Source organism: Chiroxiphia lanceolata, chromosome 6 (genome assembly GCF_009829145.1).
Source record: "Chiroxiphia lanceolata isolate bChiLan1 chromosome 6, bChiLan1.pri, whole genome shotgun sequence".
NCBI classification, from domain to species: domain Eukaryota; kingdom Metazoa; phylum Chordata; class Aves; order Passeriformes; family Pipridae; genus Chiroxiphia; species Chiroxiphia lanceolata.
The window spans coordinates 1,178,886-1,194,520 of record NC_045642.1 but is presented as its reverse complement, the minus strand read 5'-3'; the positions used below and the strand labels follow the sequence as shown (position 1 = coordinate 1,194,520).

The 15,635-nt window shown below is 49.4% G+C and overlaps 2 protein-coding genes across 3 annotated transcripts in view; both read right to left on the bottom strand.

Moving 5' to 3' along the window:
- The window catches only part of LOC116787990 (deleted in malignant brain tumors 1 protein-like), a 499,349-nt gene that overhangs the window by 373,295 nt on the left and 110,419 nt on the right, over nt 1–15,635 (bottom strand). The gene's annotated exons all lie outside the window — the stretch shown is intronic.
- Nucleotides 336–15,532, bottom strand: DEAF1 (DEAF1 transcription factor). Of its 2 annotated transcripts, none has more exons than XM_032690932.1 (13): nt 15,274–15,532; nt 14,434–14,531; nt 13,939–14,068; nt 12,950–13,096; nt 12,024–12,163; nt 11,350–11,415; nt 10,329–10,455; nt 8,302–8,430; nt 7,713–7,841; nt 5,004–5,254; nt 3,236–3,301; nt 1,471–1,560; nt 336–1,021 (listed from the first exon to the last, which is right to left on the bottom strand). In XM_032690932.1, exons 1-13 carry the CDS (start codon nt 15,491–15,493, stop codon nt 917–919), a joined length of 1,698 nt encoding a protein of 565 aa, XP_032546823.1. In that variant the 5' UTR covers nt 15,494–15,532; the 3' UTR covers nt 336–916. The 2 variants fall into 2 exon arrangements, with proteins under 2 accessions (XP_032546823.1, XP_032546824.1); XM_032690933.1 differs by having other exon boundaries at nt 8,302–8,407.

The following is a 15,635-nucleotide window of genomic DNA, read 5'->3' as shown; positions in this document are numbered from 1 at the left end:
TAATAATTAGAATGATTTTGTTGCAGTGAACAAAGCAAATAACTCCCTAATGGTCACATCTCTAATCAGCAGCTCCTGCGGGGCAGGGACAGGACAGCCCCATATCCACGTGCACTCACCTCGGGCTTCATCCGATCTGATTCTGGCCAGGTGGATGCTACGAGCGACATTCCAGGCACGCCGTGGGATGAGGCTGTGCTTCCCTGCGGAGCAAACACCTCCCAAGCAGACAGGGGAACACGGACACACGTGTACCTGCCACCACACCCACCTGTGCAAGTACCTGCACCCTCGAGTGCTGCCCTGGGGATTAAAGGGAACCGCTGGGCTCGCTCGTGCTTTCACCGCATTTTATTGAACAATGTGTTGTTTTTCAATGGTATTTAAATGCAGAAGCTCCAACGTGTTCCAAATTTGCCTAGCACAGAGGGAACACAGGAAAAACAAAAATCCTTCCAAAGCCAAACTAAGAACTTGTACCGACTCTGTCAAGGCAATTAAATAAGCCAAAGGTTCATTTCTCTTCTCAAACAAGAGGTAGGGAGGCCCCGGGAGGAGGAAATACTGGCACATCTCCTTGCAGCACCTGCTTTAGATTAATCTCAAGAGAGATGAGGAGATTGCTGTAATCCACATGGTGGAGGATCCAGTCAGGCAAAGGCAAAGCCTCCCAAAGGCAAAGGGGGATCCCAGTGTGCGTATGGGGGGGCGTTCCAGATGAGGTTTTCACAGTCTCTGTATTATCCAAAGTTATGAAAGGGGCTCGGGAGTAGACAAACGCTGTCACAGTATCAAAAAGCCAATCAAAAATGATTCTGCTAGAGAGAACAGTGCCGTTGGCACAGGACAGACCGTTCCGCCGGGTCCCGATCCAGCCGGCCCCGCGTGCCCGGGAACGGCTGCGGAGGTAGTTTGCTCACACGGTGACCTTCTCCATGACACTGTCTGTGACGTGCACCTCGTCACCCTGCACCGTCACCGTGGCCGACTGGCCGCAGATGTGCTGGTGGTCCTTCCAGTCCTGCGAGGGGAGAGCAGAGGGCGAGGCCATGAAGGGAACGGGCCCTTGGAAAAGCCACTGTGTGGGAAGCGCTTTCTCCAGTACAGGTGGGAGCAGCAGGTCTCCAGTGCCCCACAAACCAGACCAATGATGGAGGGGAAAGGAGCCCCTCTGGGTCAATATTAGAGGTGGAACTGGACTAAGCGGAATGTTACCTTGATTTTTTGGATCACCTTTGGGAAGGTGTGTGCAAACCCTGGGACCTTCCCTTCCCTTTTAACCCTGTCCTGACTTGCAGACCTGCCCCATGACTACAGCCTTGCTGGTGATCCCACTGGCAGGGGGTTTGGAATGCTTGACCCACGCAGGATTCTGCGCTGGCTGCCCGGCTTTGCTCCATCAGGTGACTCTCTCTAGGGTCCCACAGCCCTCTCCAGGGAACTGGATCCCGACTCCCAGACATGCCATACCTTCCGCTGGCAGAACGTGGAGCAGTAGTTGACTTTGTGGCACCCCGTGCACTCGTTGGTGGCCTCCCGCCCGCAGTTGACACAGGATTGCTGTGGAAGGGACAGAGAGTGACCGTGTCACACGGAGCCACCCCAGCGAGGTCACCGAGGGGCTGTGACCTGCTGGAATGTGGGAGCAGTAGGAAAGCACCTGCTTCCCAAAATACACTCAGCACATCAGTGCAAAACAGGCCCAGTGGCTGGTGGATACGCCCTGAGGGACCTGCTCTCCTGCTGCTGTAGCAGGGATCACTTTGGAAAACGGAATGCACCTCTGTTTTCCTTTCTGTCGGGCAGGAAGCCCTTCAAAACCATGGGTGGGACACTGAGTGGTCATGGAAATCCATCCCCACTACCTCAGGGATACCTCCCTCCATAGGGGTCAGGTAGATGCAGGCTTCAGCAGGAGCTGGGTGTATCCCAAGGGCAGGTGTATCCCAAACAGCCACGTCAGGCCATGCACAGGCTGTTCACAGCCAAACTCTGAGTTTATCCCAAATTGAAAGGTTTAAGGCAGATTTCATTGGTGGTTTTGTTGGGTTTAGAATACTGTGTATGTCAGAGAGAGGGTCTGAGGAAGAACAACAGGGGTAGGAATAAGGATGGGACTCCTCAGCTCAATCATTCCTTGGTTTTAGAGAGGAACAAGGGATTTGTTACTTTGCCAGTCAGCAGCATGACTGCATAAGGAGTGTCCCAACAGGGAAACAGGAGTCAAATGAAGAAGGCTCTAACAGGAGCAAGGATTTAAATCCAGAAGCAAGGTGAGAGAGGATACACGGGAGAAAAATCACACCTGCTTTTTAGGGGATGCTTTTGTGTCTATCGCTTTAATCTTACCTCAGTGACATCAATTAACATAACCTGTATATTTAGGTGGAAACATCATCGAACTGCCACCAAATAAGCACTTCACAGAGCATTCCAGCTTCCAGCTCATTAAACTCCTGACAAATCATTAGCACTTGGAGCAGCAGTGGCAGGAAACGTTGCTGGGCTGTGAAAGTATCCTGGGCTCGTGAGTTCCTCAGGCTCCTTTTCTCCTTTGAGCACAAGCACCCCCAAATCGGTGTCCTGATTAACACCCCACTCATCACCCCCCCTGCTCACACCTTCCATGTACCTGCAGTGAACAGCTGGTGTGACTGAACTGTGTTTGTGCTCCTGGTGTACAGCCGGGGATTTGGGACACAAGAAATGCCTTGAAGCTGCAAGCTGGGACTTGCAAAGCCTGTCCCGAGGGGACACTTGACTGGGGCTGTTTGTCACCTGTACAGGTGCTGGAAAACATGGGAAACCCACTGTGTGTGTGTGTGCAGTGGTACCTGGAGATCTGAGGGACAACTGAGTAACACACACAGCTCTGAGGGCTTCAGTCATGGGTCCTGAACTAACTCCCATTTCAAAAGCCAGAGGGAATTGTGGAGTTATGAAAACCAGCTCACAGGACAGAAAGGAAGCAAGTTCCCTTCCTGCCACAGCTCAGGGACAGCCACCCAGCAGAGCTGCAGCACCACCACTCAGAGGTCAGTGAGACTCAGGAACCTGGCTGGGTGACAATGGAGGAGTGTGGAAAGCTGGAAGGCTTGGGAAAGGGAAGACACTGCTTGGAGCAACGGGAAGGCTCAGATCTGTGCCAAAACATGATTCTGTGGCAATGACAAACTGAAATGGAGCGAGGCAAAGACCAAAAGACTCTGCAACACACGAGACGTCCCCAGCTTACCTTGATGATGATTTCTGTTTTCCCATCCACATCCTCTGTTTGTTGGAATAACTGGCTCTGGTATTGCTGCAAGGAAGACACACCAGACGTGTCATTTCCCAGCTGGAGTGTGATGTGAGGGGTTGCCTTGCCATGCTCGGCAAGGGGGGACAGGAGTCCCAAACCAGTGAAATCCAAACCCAATCCCAAATGGACTATGTGCTAACCCTGGCCTAAATGTATTGGGAATAGTTAAGAAGTCCAAAAAAATCTGAACCCCCACCTCCAGGCAAAGCAGGTTCACCCAGGAGTTTGACCCAACATATAAGGAGATTAAAGGCTTAATTTACAAGTGTATGACCCGACAGCACAGTATTTATTCTCCTGTGAAACCACGACCTTCAAAACCTCTATGTTACCATGACATAAACTGAGTTAAAAAGCTCCAGGCAGACGGAGGCGGCGGCAGGGAAACCTCTTGCTGTGGCCTGCGAGGGTGGGGTTGGGTTCTGCCTGATCTGACAAGGCAATTCCAGCCATGCACAAACCACAGAGGAGGAAAAGGTGTGATAAGAGAGAGGATCAAGCCAGACACATCCAGCCCTCTCACAAAAACAGCTCCAGAAAACCGATAACCTCCAATTCCCAACTGTTTCCCGGCTCCTTTGGAGGACACAAGCCTCTGTTTGCTGACCAGAGCCACATGTCTTAAGTGCCCGACCCTTTTCAGTTCATTTCACACTCTCCAGCCCTGAATTGGTTTAATCTTTCTAAAATCCAATTCAGATGCCCCAGCTGTTTGCTGACTTAATCTTCCACCTTGCTTTCAAATGAGCCATCACTGCTTTGCCAAGGGCTATTCCAATTAAAACACTTGTCAGACTTCAACACTGATTCTCTTCAATTTACACAGAATATCCACTTAACACATTTCCTGAATATCTTTATTATCCCCCAGCAATTCTGGCACAGAATTGAGCAAGTTCGTGTATTCTCCCCATCCTAAAGTTTATCTGATATAAACAATGGCTTAATGCACACTCAAAAAAATTCCATTGCTCAAGCACAGAGGCCCCTGTGTCAGTCCTGTCTTTAATCTGTTCATTTTGGGCTTGACCTACAAATGTCAAATATCTTTTGCAAGACACAGAGAGCCTTTGTTGCCCCTTTTCCTAAATGTCTTTCCCTTACCAAAAAATGGAGTAAAGCCATCAGTGGGATAGTAACCAAAGGATCAGATACTCAGTGTGGAGAACTGTTTCTTAACAGCCACAAGAAGTTCTGCCAGAGCAGTTGTATTTAACTAATCCCACACAAAATGCTGCAATTCAGAACAACCTTACAAATATCTCAGTATTTTCAATTTTTGCAATATCCTGAGGCATTCTGGAAGTTCATATAAACATGGAGCCGAAGCGCTCACGGTTTGCTTTTCTTTCAGGATGTCATTCCCCACACCTTCTAAGTAACACAAGTGTAACTTTACTCAGAGGATTCTAACAGCTTTCCCAGACAAGGATTTGGTGCCCACACTCATAAATTTATGGAGAGTTGATGGGAGAGCTCAGCATTGTGACACCAGTGTGCACAACCAGCCTGCTGCCCACAGCTCCTGGAATCCCCGAGCTCTCCATTCCTTTCCCCAGGACACAAACAACTCAGAAAGATTTCTCTTGCTAACTAACACTGCTCTCCAGGCCTGGAGAAACAATTTCTAAGGGCTGCCACTGTTCCAGGCAGGAGCTGCTCTGCCATCCCTCAGCCCCAGAGGTGCCCCGGGCGCAGTTACCTCCTTCCTCTCCACGTCCGCCTGGATCTTGGCCTGTGTGACGGCGGCCTCTCGGAAGGAGGAGCTGGCCTGCTTGGCCTGCTCGATCAGGGTCTTCAGCTGCTGGGCGGTGCTGAGCAGGGAGTTGACCATCTCCTCCAGGTAGAGCCAGCTCCGCTGCTCCGTCACCTCCAGCCCGTTCACCACCGACGGCGACATGGCCTTGGTGGGGGTCGTGGGGGGCACGGCCAGGGCGGGGAGAGAGGTTAACACTGGGGACAAACCAAACAACAACAGAGACACAGTTAGGGGGTTTCATTGCCAGAAAGCAGGGGGTTGGAGGAGTGTTGTTTTTTTTTTTTTTCTGTGTTGTTCGGTTTCTTTTTTAAAATACGGTCTGTGGAATTTCCAGTCTGGGAAGTTTTTGCTAAACAGAGCTTTTCTCCTGCAACCCAAAGTGCAGGTCTGTGCAGAACAAGCCCTTGGGCACTCTCAAACCCCCAGGACAAGAACACCTCCTCATGACCCCTCGTTTGCTCTGGGAAGGGTTTTAACACCTCCCAGCAGTGCTGGGGACAAGCACAATTAAGTGGTGAAAGCAACATTCCCAGGGACTCCACCACTGGCAACAACGTTTCCCTCATCCATGGCTAGGAAAGGTTACAGTAAGTCACTCAGTTATCCAGCACTTTACAGGGGTATCCCAGTGTCCCTACCCAGATGTCCATTCTCAGGCTGCAAATCCACAAAACTCAGGCACTGATCCACATCGCACTCCCTGCGCTTCCTGAATCCTGACCTTGACCATAACCCTGGCCTGACACTGGAATAAACCCGACAGTCACCACCACCTCAAAGTGAGTGTACTCCAAACATGCACTTCCCAAAACCATGGGCTAGGGACTCCTTTAAAAACTCAGCAGTTACTGTGCCACTAAAACAGCTCCTTTTCGCAACATAAGGTTTGCATGTACCTGGGAGATCGTGGAATGAGGAAATTAAATCCAGATCCAGGAACTCCACGATACACAGTGTAAGCTCAGCTTAGGTAACATTCCAGGAAGAAATGTTATCTGGCTTTACTGGCTTTACTTTTCCAAAATATAACTTGAGCAATAAATACTCACCATCTGCCATAAAATTCAGTCCAAGACATTCATATCTACCAACACCTGACCTCCACATTCCTCACCAAATTGTTTACTAGAAAAAGGAAGGTACCACCAACTTTGGGGCTGTGCAGAGTTATTACCCCAAAATCTCCCCCCCAGTCTGGCAGGCAGTTGGTCCTGCAGCTCTCCCAGTGCTGATGGTACTGAAGATAAAGCAGTGACAGTGTCCCTCAGGATCTGCAGCACGACCAGGGAGCGCCAGCACCGCTGCCACTGGTGGATCTCTGACCAGTGTTCTCACTAAAAGGGACCATCACTGGAGCCAGATGTTGTTCCTTGGAACCAGAGTTAAGAGATTTACTGAACAGGGAGTTCTTGAACAAAATGTAGAGGGGCTCAAGTGTCTGAAAGTCACTTCAGTGTTATTTACTTCAGATGCACATGTAAGTAGTGCCCTGAACACACCTTCCTGCTCCCGGCTGCCATTCCAGCAGTTCCACTGGCAGCGACCCTCTCCTTAGAAAAGCATCTGCAGTCAAACCAGCCTTCTTGCAACACAGCACTGAACACTGAGTAACTTACAAGGCAGTGACCATTTTATCCTTTTTTAACCCTTTTCACCTCCCACCTGGTAGTTGTTCATGGAAGCAGTAAAAGCTGGCAGAATCCAACACTGATCTGGACAGAGAGAACAAGCCCCAAGCCCCAGGTAGGTCACTGTCAGGTGTGTGACCTTTCCTTGCCAGCTCCCCACACAGGTACACAGATATTTCATGGCAAATGCCCTTAATTAAAACAGTAATTTCAATCAATCTGCACATGAGGGGTGTGGAACTATTTGCACTTAGATATGAGTATGAGATAAACGGGTCTTTTTTATCAGTGTCTGTTTGCAGAAGAGCCTTTTCCACTCTCCATTTCCAGCACAATATTTGTCCCAGTGTGGCATTTGATAACATATCACACAGGAATTACTTCTGATTTCTCATTCTGGAACAGGTACAGGAGGCAAGAGAAAGTATTCACTGGTGAAAAAACAATCAGTGTTTAATTAGTAACATCAAGATCTAAGTCTTAAACCCAACAAGATGTGACTCTGGACAGCAGGAACACGCTGTGCTGCTCCGAGTAAACAAATAAAGGTCATTCAGAGGGGATGGAAAATTGACACCAAACCTGCCCAAAACTACCTCCAGCAAGTACCCCTGAAGTAATAAAGACATGGGAGAATGTCTAGAAAAGCTTCTGTGGATTTGGAAGGGGTTGGTCTCCTCAGATCAAACACTAAATCAATGTTGAGCCACTGAGCCACAGTGCCCAACAGGGACAAAAGCCTGGAAGCAAGAGCCTTAGGAAAGGCAGGGAGTGCAAGACAATGCAGGCAGCAGGATCACAGAGCAGCTTCCTCTGTTAGAAACCAACATATCAAAGTTCTCCATAAGGAGTGAAAAACTCCCCACAGAGGGGAAATCTGCTTGTCTAAATCCTAATAACTGTAAAACTCACATGTGAAACAGAGCCAAGTTTAAGTTTCTGCCTCAATCTTTACCTTTGCTGAGAAGGACCAGAGGAAAGTCAAGCCCAGTGAAGTGTCTCACCTGCTGGACAGCAAACGTACCGATTTTGGGGTGAGACGTCGGCAGCGCGGCCTCGGGGAAAGGGGAGATCTGGCAGTTGTCCTGGTAACTGGGATAGTGAGGCTCTGGATGGGACACCCGGCAAGGCTGCTGGACGTTGGTGTCCTGAACTGCAGGAGGACAAGGACGTTGGGAATCACTATCTAACACACCTGGCAGGTGTTTCTTACACTGCTTTCATCCCCCTGTTTTTACATTTTATACAAGTTCCTACACTCTCTGGTAATTCCCAAGAGCTGGAAATGAGAAATGGCAGCACGATTTCACACAGTGAGCAAACAAGGCAGCCTGGTCTTCATTCCAACAGGCTTAATTTTAGAGCCACAGGTTCCCTGGTTCCCTCCCACACATCTACATATCCACAATAATCCCAGGGCTCCAAACTCCCGTTCTTGGAGCAGAATCATTCCCTCAACAGAGCCGACGCCCCAAAGCATGACTCAAACTGCAATAACTGAAACGTACGTCTTGTATTTATACTTTGATTTCTTCTGGCACCGAGATGAACATAAACCAGCCCCCTCCTGCCCCTTCCCACGGCTGCCCAAGACACAAAGCCCTGGTTCTTACCTGTGGCCCCCGTGAAGACGTCCCCCTGGGCCGGGCTCTCCGAGATGATGGCCGTGGCCTCCACGGTGGACGCGCGGTCGAAGGTCAGCGCCCCCGAGGTCGTGATCTGTCCAGAGGGAGTCACGGTGACTGGAAATATTAAAGCACTCTCATCATTCACACTCAGGGCAGGGCCCACAGCTGCCCAGCTGTTGATATCCCTGTGCTGCACCATCCAGAGTCAGGGGACTCACAGGCCACTGGCCTGTGATAACCCAGTTTGGATCACACCTACGACCAGCGCAGTTGGAAATGGGAATAAAAGCCCTGGTGGACTTCTGAAGGCTCTGCTGCCCTTCCAGGTTATTCTCTGGGGGTACAAGGCTGGAACATTAATTTACAACATAACACCTCTCAAATCACCACATTTTCAATTATTTTATGAGCCATAACTTAACAACTCTCATAAAGGTTCAGTGAGGCCACAAACCTCATCAGTTTCTGGCTGATCCTAATTTATGACAATCTTAGCAAGAGTGATTCTTGCTACTTAAAAACCTGTGGATAACAACTAATTCCACAACAGCTGGACAATTTTAGCTGTTTATCTGCACACAGTGACAGAATGTGCAAGTAACAAGGCACAAAATCCTTTTGGATGATTATACCTGAGCAGCTCCAGAATATTAAAAACCCTTTTTAAACAGGACTAATTACCTGGCATCATTAACTGGCGATGGGCTGATGCCATGGCACACTGCTCTGCCAGAAGGATCTTTTCCCAAACAATAATTCAGTTTTTAGATATTGTGGCTACAAATCCATGGCTGGTGAAGTATGTGGCCCCCAAAACAAGCAGTTGTCTCTCCTGATGCCAGCACAAGGGAATGTGCAGCCTCACAGCACCTCACTTAACAAACCAGTACAGATTAAACATATCTGGGGATTAAAAAAACCAAACCCACAAAACAACTCTGCAGAACCCTTGTGTGTTTCTCCTCCTACTGTTGCTGATGATCTAACCTTACTTTTTTGTTCCTATTTTTGGATTTCTGCTGCTTCCTCCCGGATTCACTTTGCACTGTTACAGCCCAGATGATGCCAGAGCACCGAGGGCAGGAGGACACATGGATGTGACTGGGAATGTGTGAGCTGGATGAGCTTGCACATTAATTTCTGCTCTCACACAGATGGTTTGCCAATCAAACCAGTAACAAAGCGTGTGCTGGGTGCTGGAGAGGGACGTGCAGATGAAAGCATCACCTTCTGCCTCCTTCATTAGCGACTTTCAGGCTGGGCACCTCATCCCAGCTGCTTCCAGCCTTTGTTTCTACGTATTGCAAGGAATAGCACAAATCTTACTCCGGCTTCTGAAGGACACAAAGCAGCTCAGGGGATGGAATGGGGATTTCTGGCAGAGCAGAAAAGGGCCAGCCTTCCCCACAACCTAATTCCAACAGGAAATTCCCCAATTGTTATTTGTGAAAAATCTACTCGAAACCCACTGTGGATCAAGGCCAGGACTCCACAGTTCCCCCCACACTGCTGGGCTGAGAGCAGGTACAGGGGGGAATATAACCATGGAATCACAGAATCCTGGGATGGTTTGGGTTGGAAGGGACCTTCAAGCTCATCTTGTTCCATCCCCTGCCATGGGCAGGGACACCTTTCACCTTCCCCATCCAACCTGGCCTGGAACACTTCCAGGAATGGGGCAAAATCCAAAGCTCTTTCAGCACAAAATATAAAACCTCCTGTTCACTGTACAAAGATGTGATGATGCTTAAACCCGAGTTTCCTGGAGGTCTAGAGCTGTACTTTTTCCTGCTCAGCTTGTGTCCAGATGTGACAACACTGTGCTACTTTCTATAAAATGGGAAGTGACACTGAACCAATAAAACTGTCCAATGAAAAGGATATGGCCAAAGAAAAGGGACATTTTTCTCAGCTGGACAGTTCCAAGGGGCCTCTAACAGACATAAAATACCTAGTGTGGCAATTTCTCACCAAGGAAGGGAAGCAATTTTCAGCAGGAGAAAAGAACCTACACGTGGTTGCGGCTGTGGCAGGAAGCAGAGTGATGTTTTTGGAGCAATTCTTCTTCACTGGAGTTGCAGGCATTTCATTTTCCTTTTTCCGCCTTTTATACGGCACAAAGAGTCGAATGGGGCCACTCTGGGCAGAACACAATGAAAAGAAGAAGAAAAGCAAAAAAGAGAAGGCATTAACTGAGGCACCTCTTCGGAGACATTGGGTTTACCCTCCTCTTTCCAGGAACAGCAGCACAGATCCCCATGGATGATGTGTGGTTGGCAACAATTGACCAAAGAACTTACAGTTCTCCAAACCCAAAGAACTTGGGGAAAAAAAAGTTAAACTCAGCTCCTTCCAGCTGAAGAGGCACAAATCCAGCCTCTTCCAACTATTTTTTAAGGAGCAGAACTGGGCAAATAATTGACTGTTGGCCGAGGTGGTGGAAGAGAAGAGAACAAGAGTGAGGAGAAGAGAGGAAGCAGTTCCAGGCTTGGAAACAAGGAAATCAGTCAGTTCATAGCAAAAAAGAAATGCAAAACATCAAGTCAAGCTAAAGCCTTCTGCTTTCAGGACTTTAACCTCATTTTTTGAAACAAACAAGCAAAAAACCAAACTCCAAACAAACCAACCAAGAACCCCAAGCAGTTTTGAGATGAAAATATAGCTCCATCATAAGAGTATTATATTATTTCCTTACAAAAATATTTTTCCAACTCAAAACATTGTGAAATTTGAGTCAAAAAATCACAAATACTATTGGCATTCCCAAAAGGCATTTTACATATATATGTTATTTAGAAAAGGATAAAAAAAAAAGAAAAAAGCACTAACTATGATCCAGTTTTACTGAGGCTGCTCCACAATAGCTCCAGCAGTTCCTTATCTCCTTTCTCCACAGAGCAGGGACAAAGCACTTGTGCCCATTCCCAGGGTGCTCACGACCTGCTCGCCAAGGGCTGTGGCAGCATGACCAGTTAATTTTTCAAACTCAACTAATTAGTTTACAAACTGATGGATGTAAAACCTCCCACTCACCAGTGTCATGTCGTCGCAGCAAGCGGCACAAGTACAGGAGGCAGCGTGAGGATTTAAAATCCCATCCTGGAATGAGAAGTGACCAGCTCAGCACTGGAGTCACCAAAATCACCGAGAACACACCTGTGTTCTCCCAAAACAGCTGGATGGCTCCCAGGGAGAGGTACTCCCTCCCTCCTGGACCCTCTGCAGTAACAGAGGCCAGTTCCTCACACCGCAGCCATGGGGTGAGAGTTGGGGGAGAACAGAGGAAAACCAAACCATTTCCACACCAAAAGGCCAGGATATGTGAATCTGAGGCTTTATTTCTGCCCAAGCAGAAATCACCTGTCAGCCTGATGGCAATGCAGGAGTACTGCAGGAAATAAAGGATCCACATACTCAATAAATGGTGCGAGTGAAGAATGCAGGTGTCAGGCAAACAGAATGGAGATGTCACAGTGAGAGCTCAATTCCTGTGACACAGCTCAAGGCTGGGTTTCACCCCATAGAAACTCCAGCCCCTTTCCAGCACAAGCAAGATTCCCAGTGTGCTATTTGAGACGCATCTAGAAAATCTCCCCTCAGGCCACTGACTCCCCACCAGACCTGGCGTGGCTCCCGGTGCCAGCAGAGGCAGCCCCTGGCCCTGCCAGCCCCTTCCTGCAGAAGGGAGGGAGCCCAGGGAGCCTTACATGGATAAGGCACTGCAGGGGCCGCCCGGCGTAGCGGATGCTCCTCTTCCAGTCCTTGCTGCTGGCTCGGCCCGCCATGGCCTCGAACTCGGTGGGGCTGTACCAGTTGTCCCCCTGCTTGATGCACCTGCCACGGCCCCCTGAGACAAAGCAGCAAAACACACTGTTAGTGCAGCTGAGGGGTCATTTTGCCACTTCCCTGAAGAAGGAAATACGGAAATTGCTGGACAAAATAGCAGTTAATCCACAGCCATCACCAAATGTGCCCGTCTGCTGCTCCCCTTCGCTCTGGGACAGCCATGTCCAATTACTGCTGTGGCTGTGACAATGACTGGGTATGTTTAGAGAGCTCCAACTCTGCGCCTCAAAAGGCTACAAAAATTGCTCCTCCACAAGAAGGAAAAGTCTTTCTTGCATAAACACCATGAATTTAAGCCTATTCTTAATTTACACTTAAATTTCTGGTCTTTCTGGTGATGAAGAAAACTCTCTGTCCACGAAGCAAGTGCTGTGCTGGGCAGCCAGGCTGCTGCTTCTCCAGCTTCCCCACAAGGATAAGAGAGAAGAGGAGGAGCTCAGGAGCCCCGTGAGGAGACAAATTCTCCATTTTCATTCCAGCAGGGATTCTTTAGAGCTTTGTAGAAACACAAGTCTACTCCTCAGATGAAAAAAAAACGTTAGAGGAGTTGGCTTGTTACTGAGGACACTCACTGCATGGCAGCCTGGATCCTCACAGATTTAAGAAAAAGTTAAAAAGCCTCTGAAGAATGAGTAAAACAGATGAGAACAATAATATCAAAAGGCACTGGGCTGGCTTGGAAACTGTCTTTTTTTTTTTTTCCCCTCACAGTCAGCCCTTAAGAAGAGCCTGATGAAAAGAAGAGTGTAGAAGGAGCTGTCCCACTCCTCCCCCAGGCCGTAGTTACCTGAGCCGAGCCTGTTTTTGTACAGAATGCCACTGATATTCCGGCACCTCACCGGGAGCTCGTTCTCATACACAGACGGGTCCCAGTTGTACTTGGTCCCAGTTTTCCCTTGGACAGTTGTTAACGGGGTAGGAGGAGACTGGGGTCCTTGGAGAAAAGAGAAAAGAAAGGTGACAGCAACCAAAAAGAAGAGTGGCTGTTCCATCTCACAGCTGGGCTGGGGCAGCAGGGCCCAGGGGACTGGAGCAGCTGGAACATCCCCACAAAGGTGCACCACAAAAAATTCGTTTTGAAGGAACTGAAAAGGACTGAAAATTCAGCAAACTGCACCAGAGGAAACAGGCTCTAACAGGAAATAAACGCTGAGGTTATACCCGGACCCTTACACCACCTGTAAGCCGTGGTGTAAGGAGCTGGCTGGATCTTCCCCTTCCCAGGGCCGATCCTGCGAGGAGTTCGTGCCACCTTGTGGGCAGCAAGGAAACTGCCAAGCAGCCCTGAACAAAACCCCAGCGGATGAAGACACTAAAATATCAGCAAGTGGTCTGAATGGAGATAAAAATGTATTCCAGGGCCCTTTAAAACAAACCCACGTGCAGAACTGGGAGACTCGTATTTTTATTGTCCATATTAAAAGGATTCCTGTGCCCTCGGGGGTGGGATGGGTGTAGGAAGCCCAGCAGCAGGGCAAGATTTTTCAAGCAGCTTCTTTGCCAGGGTTAGGGCAAAGGATGAGGAAATAAAATATATTTCTGACAGGAAAAAAAAATAAAAAAAATAGTAAGTATTCTTGTACTCCCAAGAAATACTGTGTGAGGACTTGATACCTTAAAGGTCTTTTCCCACCTAAACAATTTGATGTTTGTAAGCGGGGACAAACAATTCTTACAATATTCTGCCCATGTTTTTAAATCCTAGAAATACAGTGGAAGTGGAGAAGAAGGCATCCCCCTGAGAGAATGACCCCTGAGGAGCAGATTGGCTCATACCTGGTGTGAGAGGTGCCGAAGGCCCCTTGATCCCGGTGGTTTCCACGATGCTCCCGTCCGTGTGCACCACGATCAGAGTGGCCTTCTCAGGGTTCAGGCTGTCCCCAATCTGGAGGGCTGTTCTCCCAGACTACAGAAGGAATTAAGAGTTTAAACTGATTAAAAGGGTTAAACACCAATAGATTTCAGTATCCCCCAAGGGTATCCTAAAACTGCAATGAGTATGGCAGTTATTAGGTTAATTTTGGAGGCTTCAGCCAAGCAAATTCAAATGTTTCATGTTCCAGGTCACCAGTTCCATTACAGAATGAGTAGATGAGGGTGGAAAGGCAAAAAAAATAATGAATAAAAAACTGCATGTCTCCCAGCTAATGGGTTTGTGGCTTAAAGCCTGTATAGTGCAATAAAAACAGATGTTTGACCTTACTACAGCTCTTTATTTACACTGAGCAAGTGAGAGTTTGCCAAGGCCCTCAGATGAAAGGCCAGACTTACCAACACGTGTCCTGAAATTGAAGCTGCATTGGCCACAGACGTGGTGAAAACATTGTCTGCAGAGGCCCCCACGTTGGCTACTGTCACTGTGGTGACTTCTGCAACGTAAAACAGGCATTAATTTAATATTTGGCTGCATCCAGAGAGCCTCATAAACAGCTAAAACACCAAATAAATGTAACTGCGCTTCCTTCTTCCTTCCTATTCTAAATTAATTTTATTTTTCATGACACCCGTAAGTTGTTATAAACACAATCATCGTGATTTTTATTAAGCTTTGGGTTGAATTGGCTTTAACCTCGAGGCAGTGACAGTTGCTATGAGCATGTGATGAACTAAAGGGAAAATGAATATGGTATCTGTACTTGGAACACCCCCAGGTGTGCTGCTTTTAATGAAAAGAGGAGTGACTGGCAAACGCCAGGATAAAGTGAACAACTGACTGTCCCTTTGCCATGTGTTAATACCCAGGGTGCCATTACCAGCTAGAAACTGCCCAAACTTACAGCCAAACGTCCCTGTGACGTTCAGCCTGGCTAAAATCTTACGGCCTGGCTAAAATCTCAGGGTTTTTATGTGCGGTGAGGGTGAAAAAACAGCCGTAGCTGAGGCGGAGACGCCCAGCCGGGCACGGGGGCTCTGGGATGTTGTGGTACCGCAGCTCGGCTGCAGAGCCCTGCGTGTTTGGGGCACTTTGTAACGGGACACAGACAATGTGACTGCAGGAGCTCCTGGCCCCGCGTGTGAGGGCGGAGCGTGGGCCGTGCCCAGGGCGGGGGCGCTCCCCGAGGGGCCGTGAGGGAGCCCCGGGCGGGCCGAGGGAGCGCTGCCCGCCCTGACCTGCGAAGGCGGCGGCGGCGGCGGCCTCGTCGGCGCTGGGCATCGTCGGCGCTCCCATCTCGATGTGCTCGGCGTCTGCCGCCATCACCGTCACCGCCTCCTCCTCCTCGGGCTCCGCCTCCCCCTCGGCCGCTCGCGGCGGCTCCTGCTGCTGCTGCTGCCCGGGCCCCGCGGCCAAGCCGAGCCGTGCGGCCGCCGGCTCGCCGTCGTTGTGCTCCATGCGCGGGCCCGGGGGAGCCGGGCCCGGGGGGGGCCGAGCCCGTGCCCCGGGGTGAGGGGTCCCGGGGTGAGGGGTCCCGGCGGGCGCTGAGCCGAGCGCGTTCGGGCCCGTCCGGCGGTTTCCGAGGGCGCCCGAAGCGCCC

Coding starts and splice junctions, on each gene's coding strand:
- DEAF1 (XM_032690932.1), bottom strand. CDS start 15,493: ATGGAGCACAACGACGGCGAGCCGGCGGCCGCACGGCTCGGCTTGGCC. Junction 14,069..14,433: donor CAATTTCAGGACACGTGTTG/GTAAGTCTGGCC, acceptor TTCCTTCTGTAG/TCTGGGAGAACAGCCCTCCA. Junction 1,561..3,235: donor AAACAGAAATCATCATCAAG/GTAAGCTGGGGA, acceptor TCCCTTCCACAG/CAATCCTGTGTCAACTGCGG.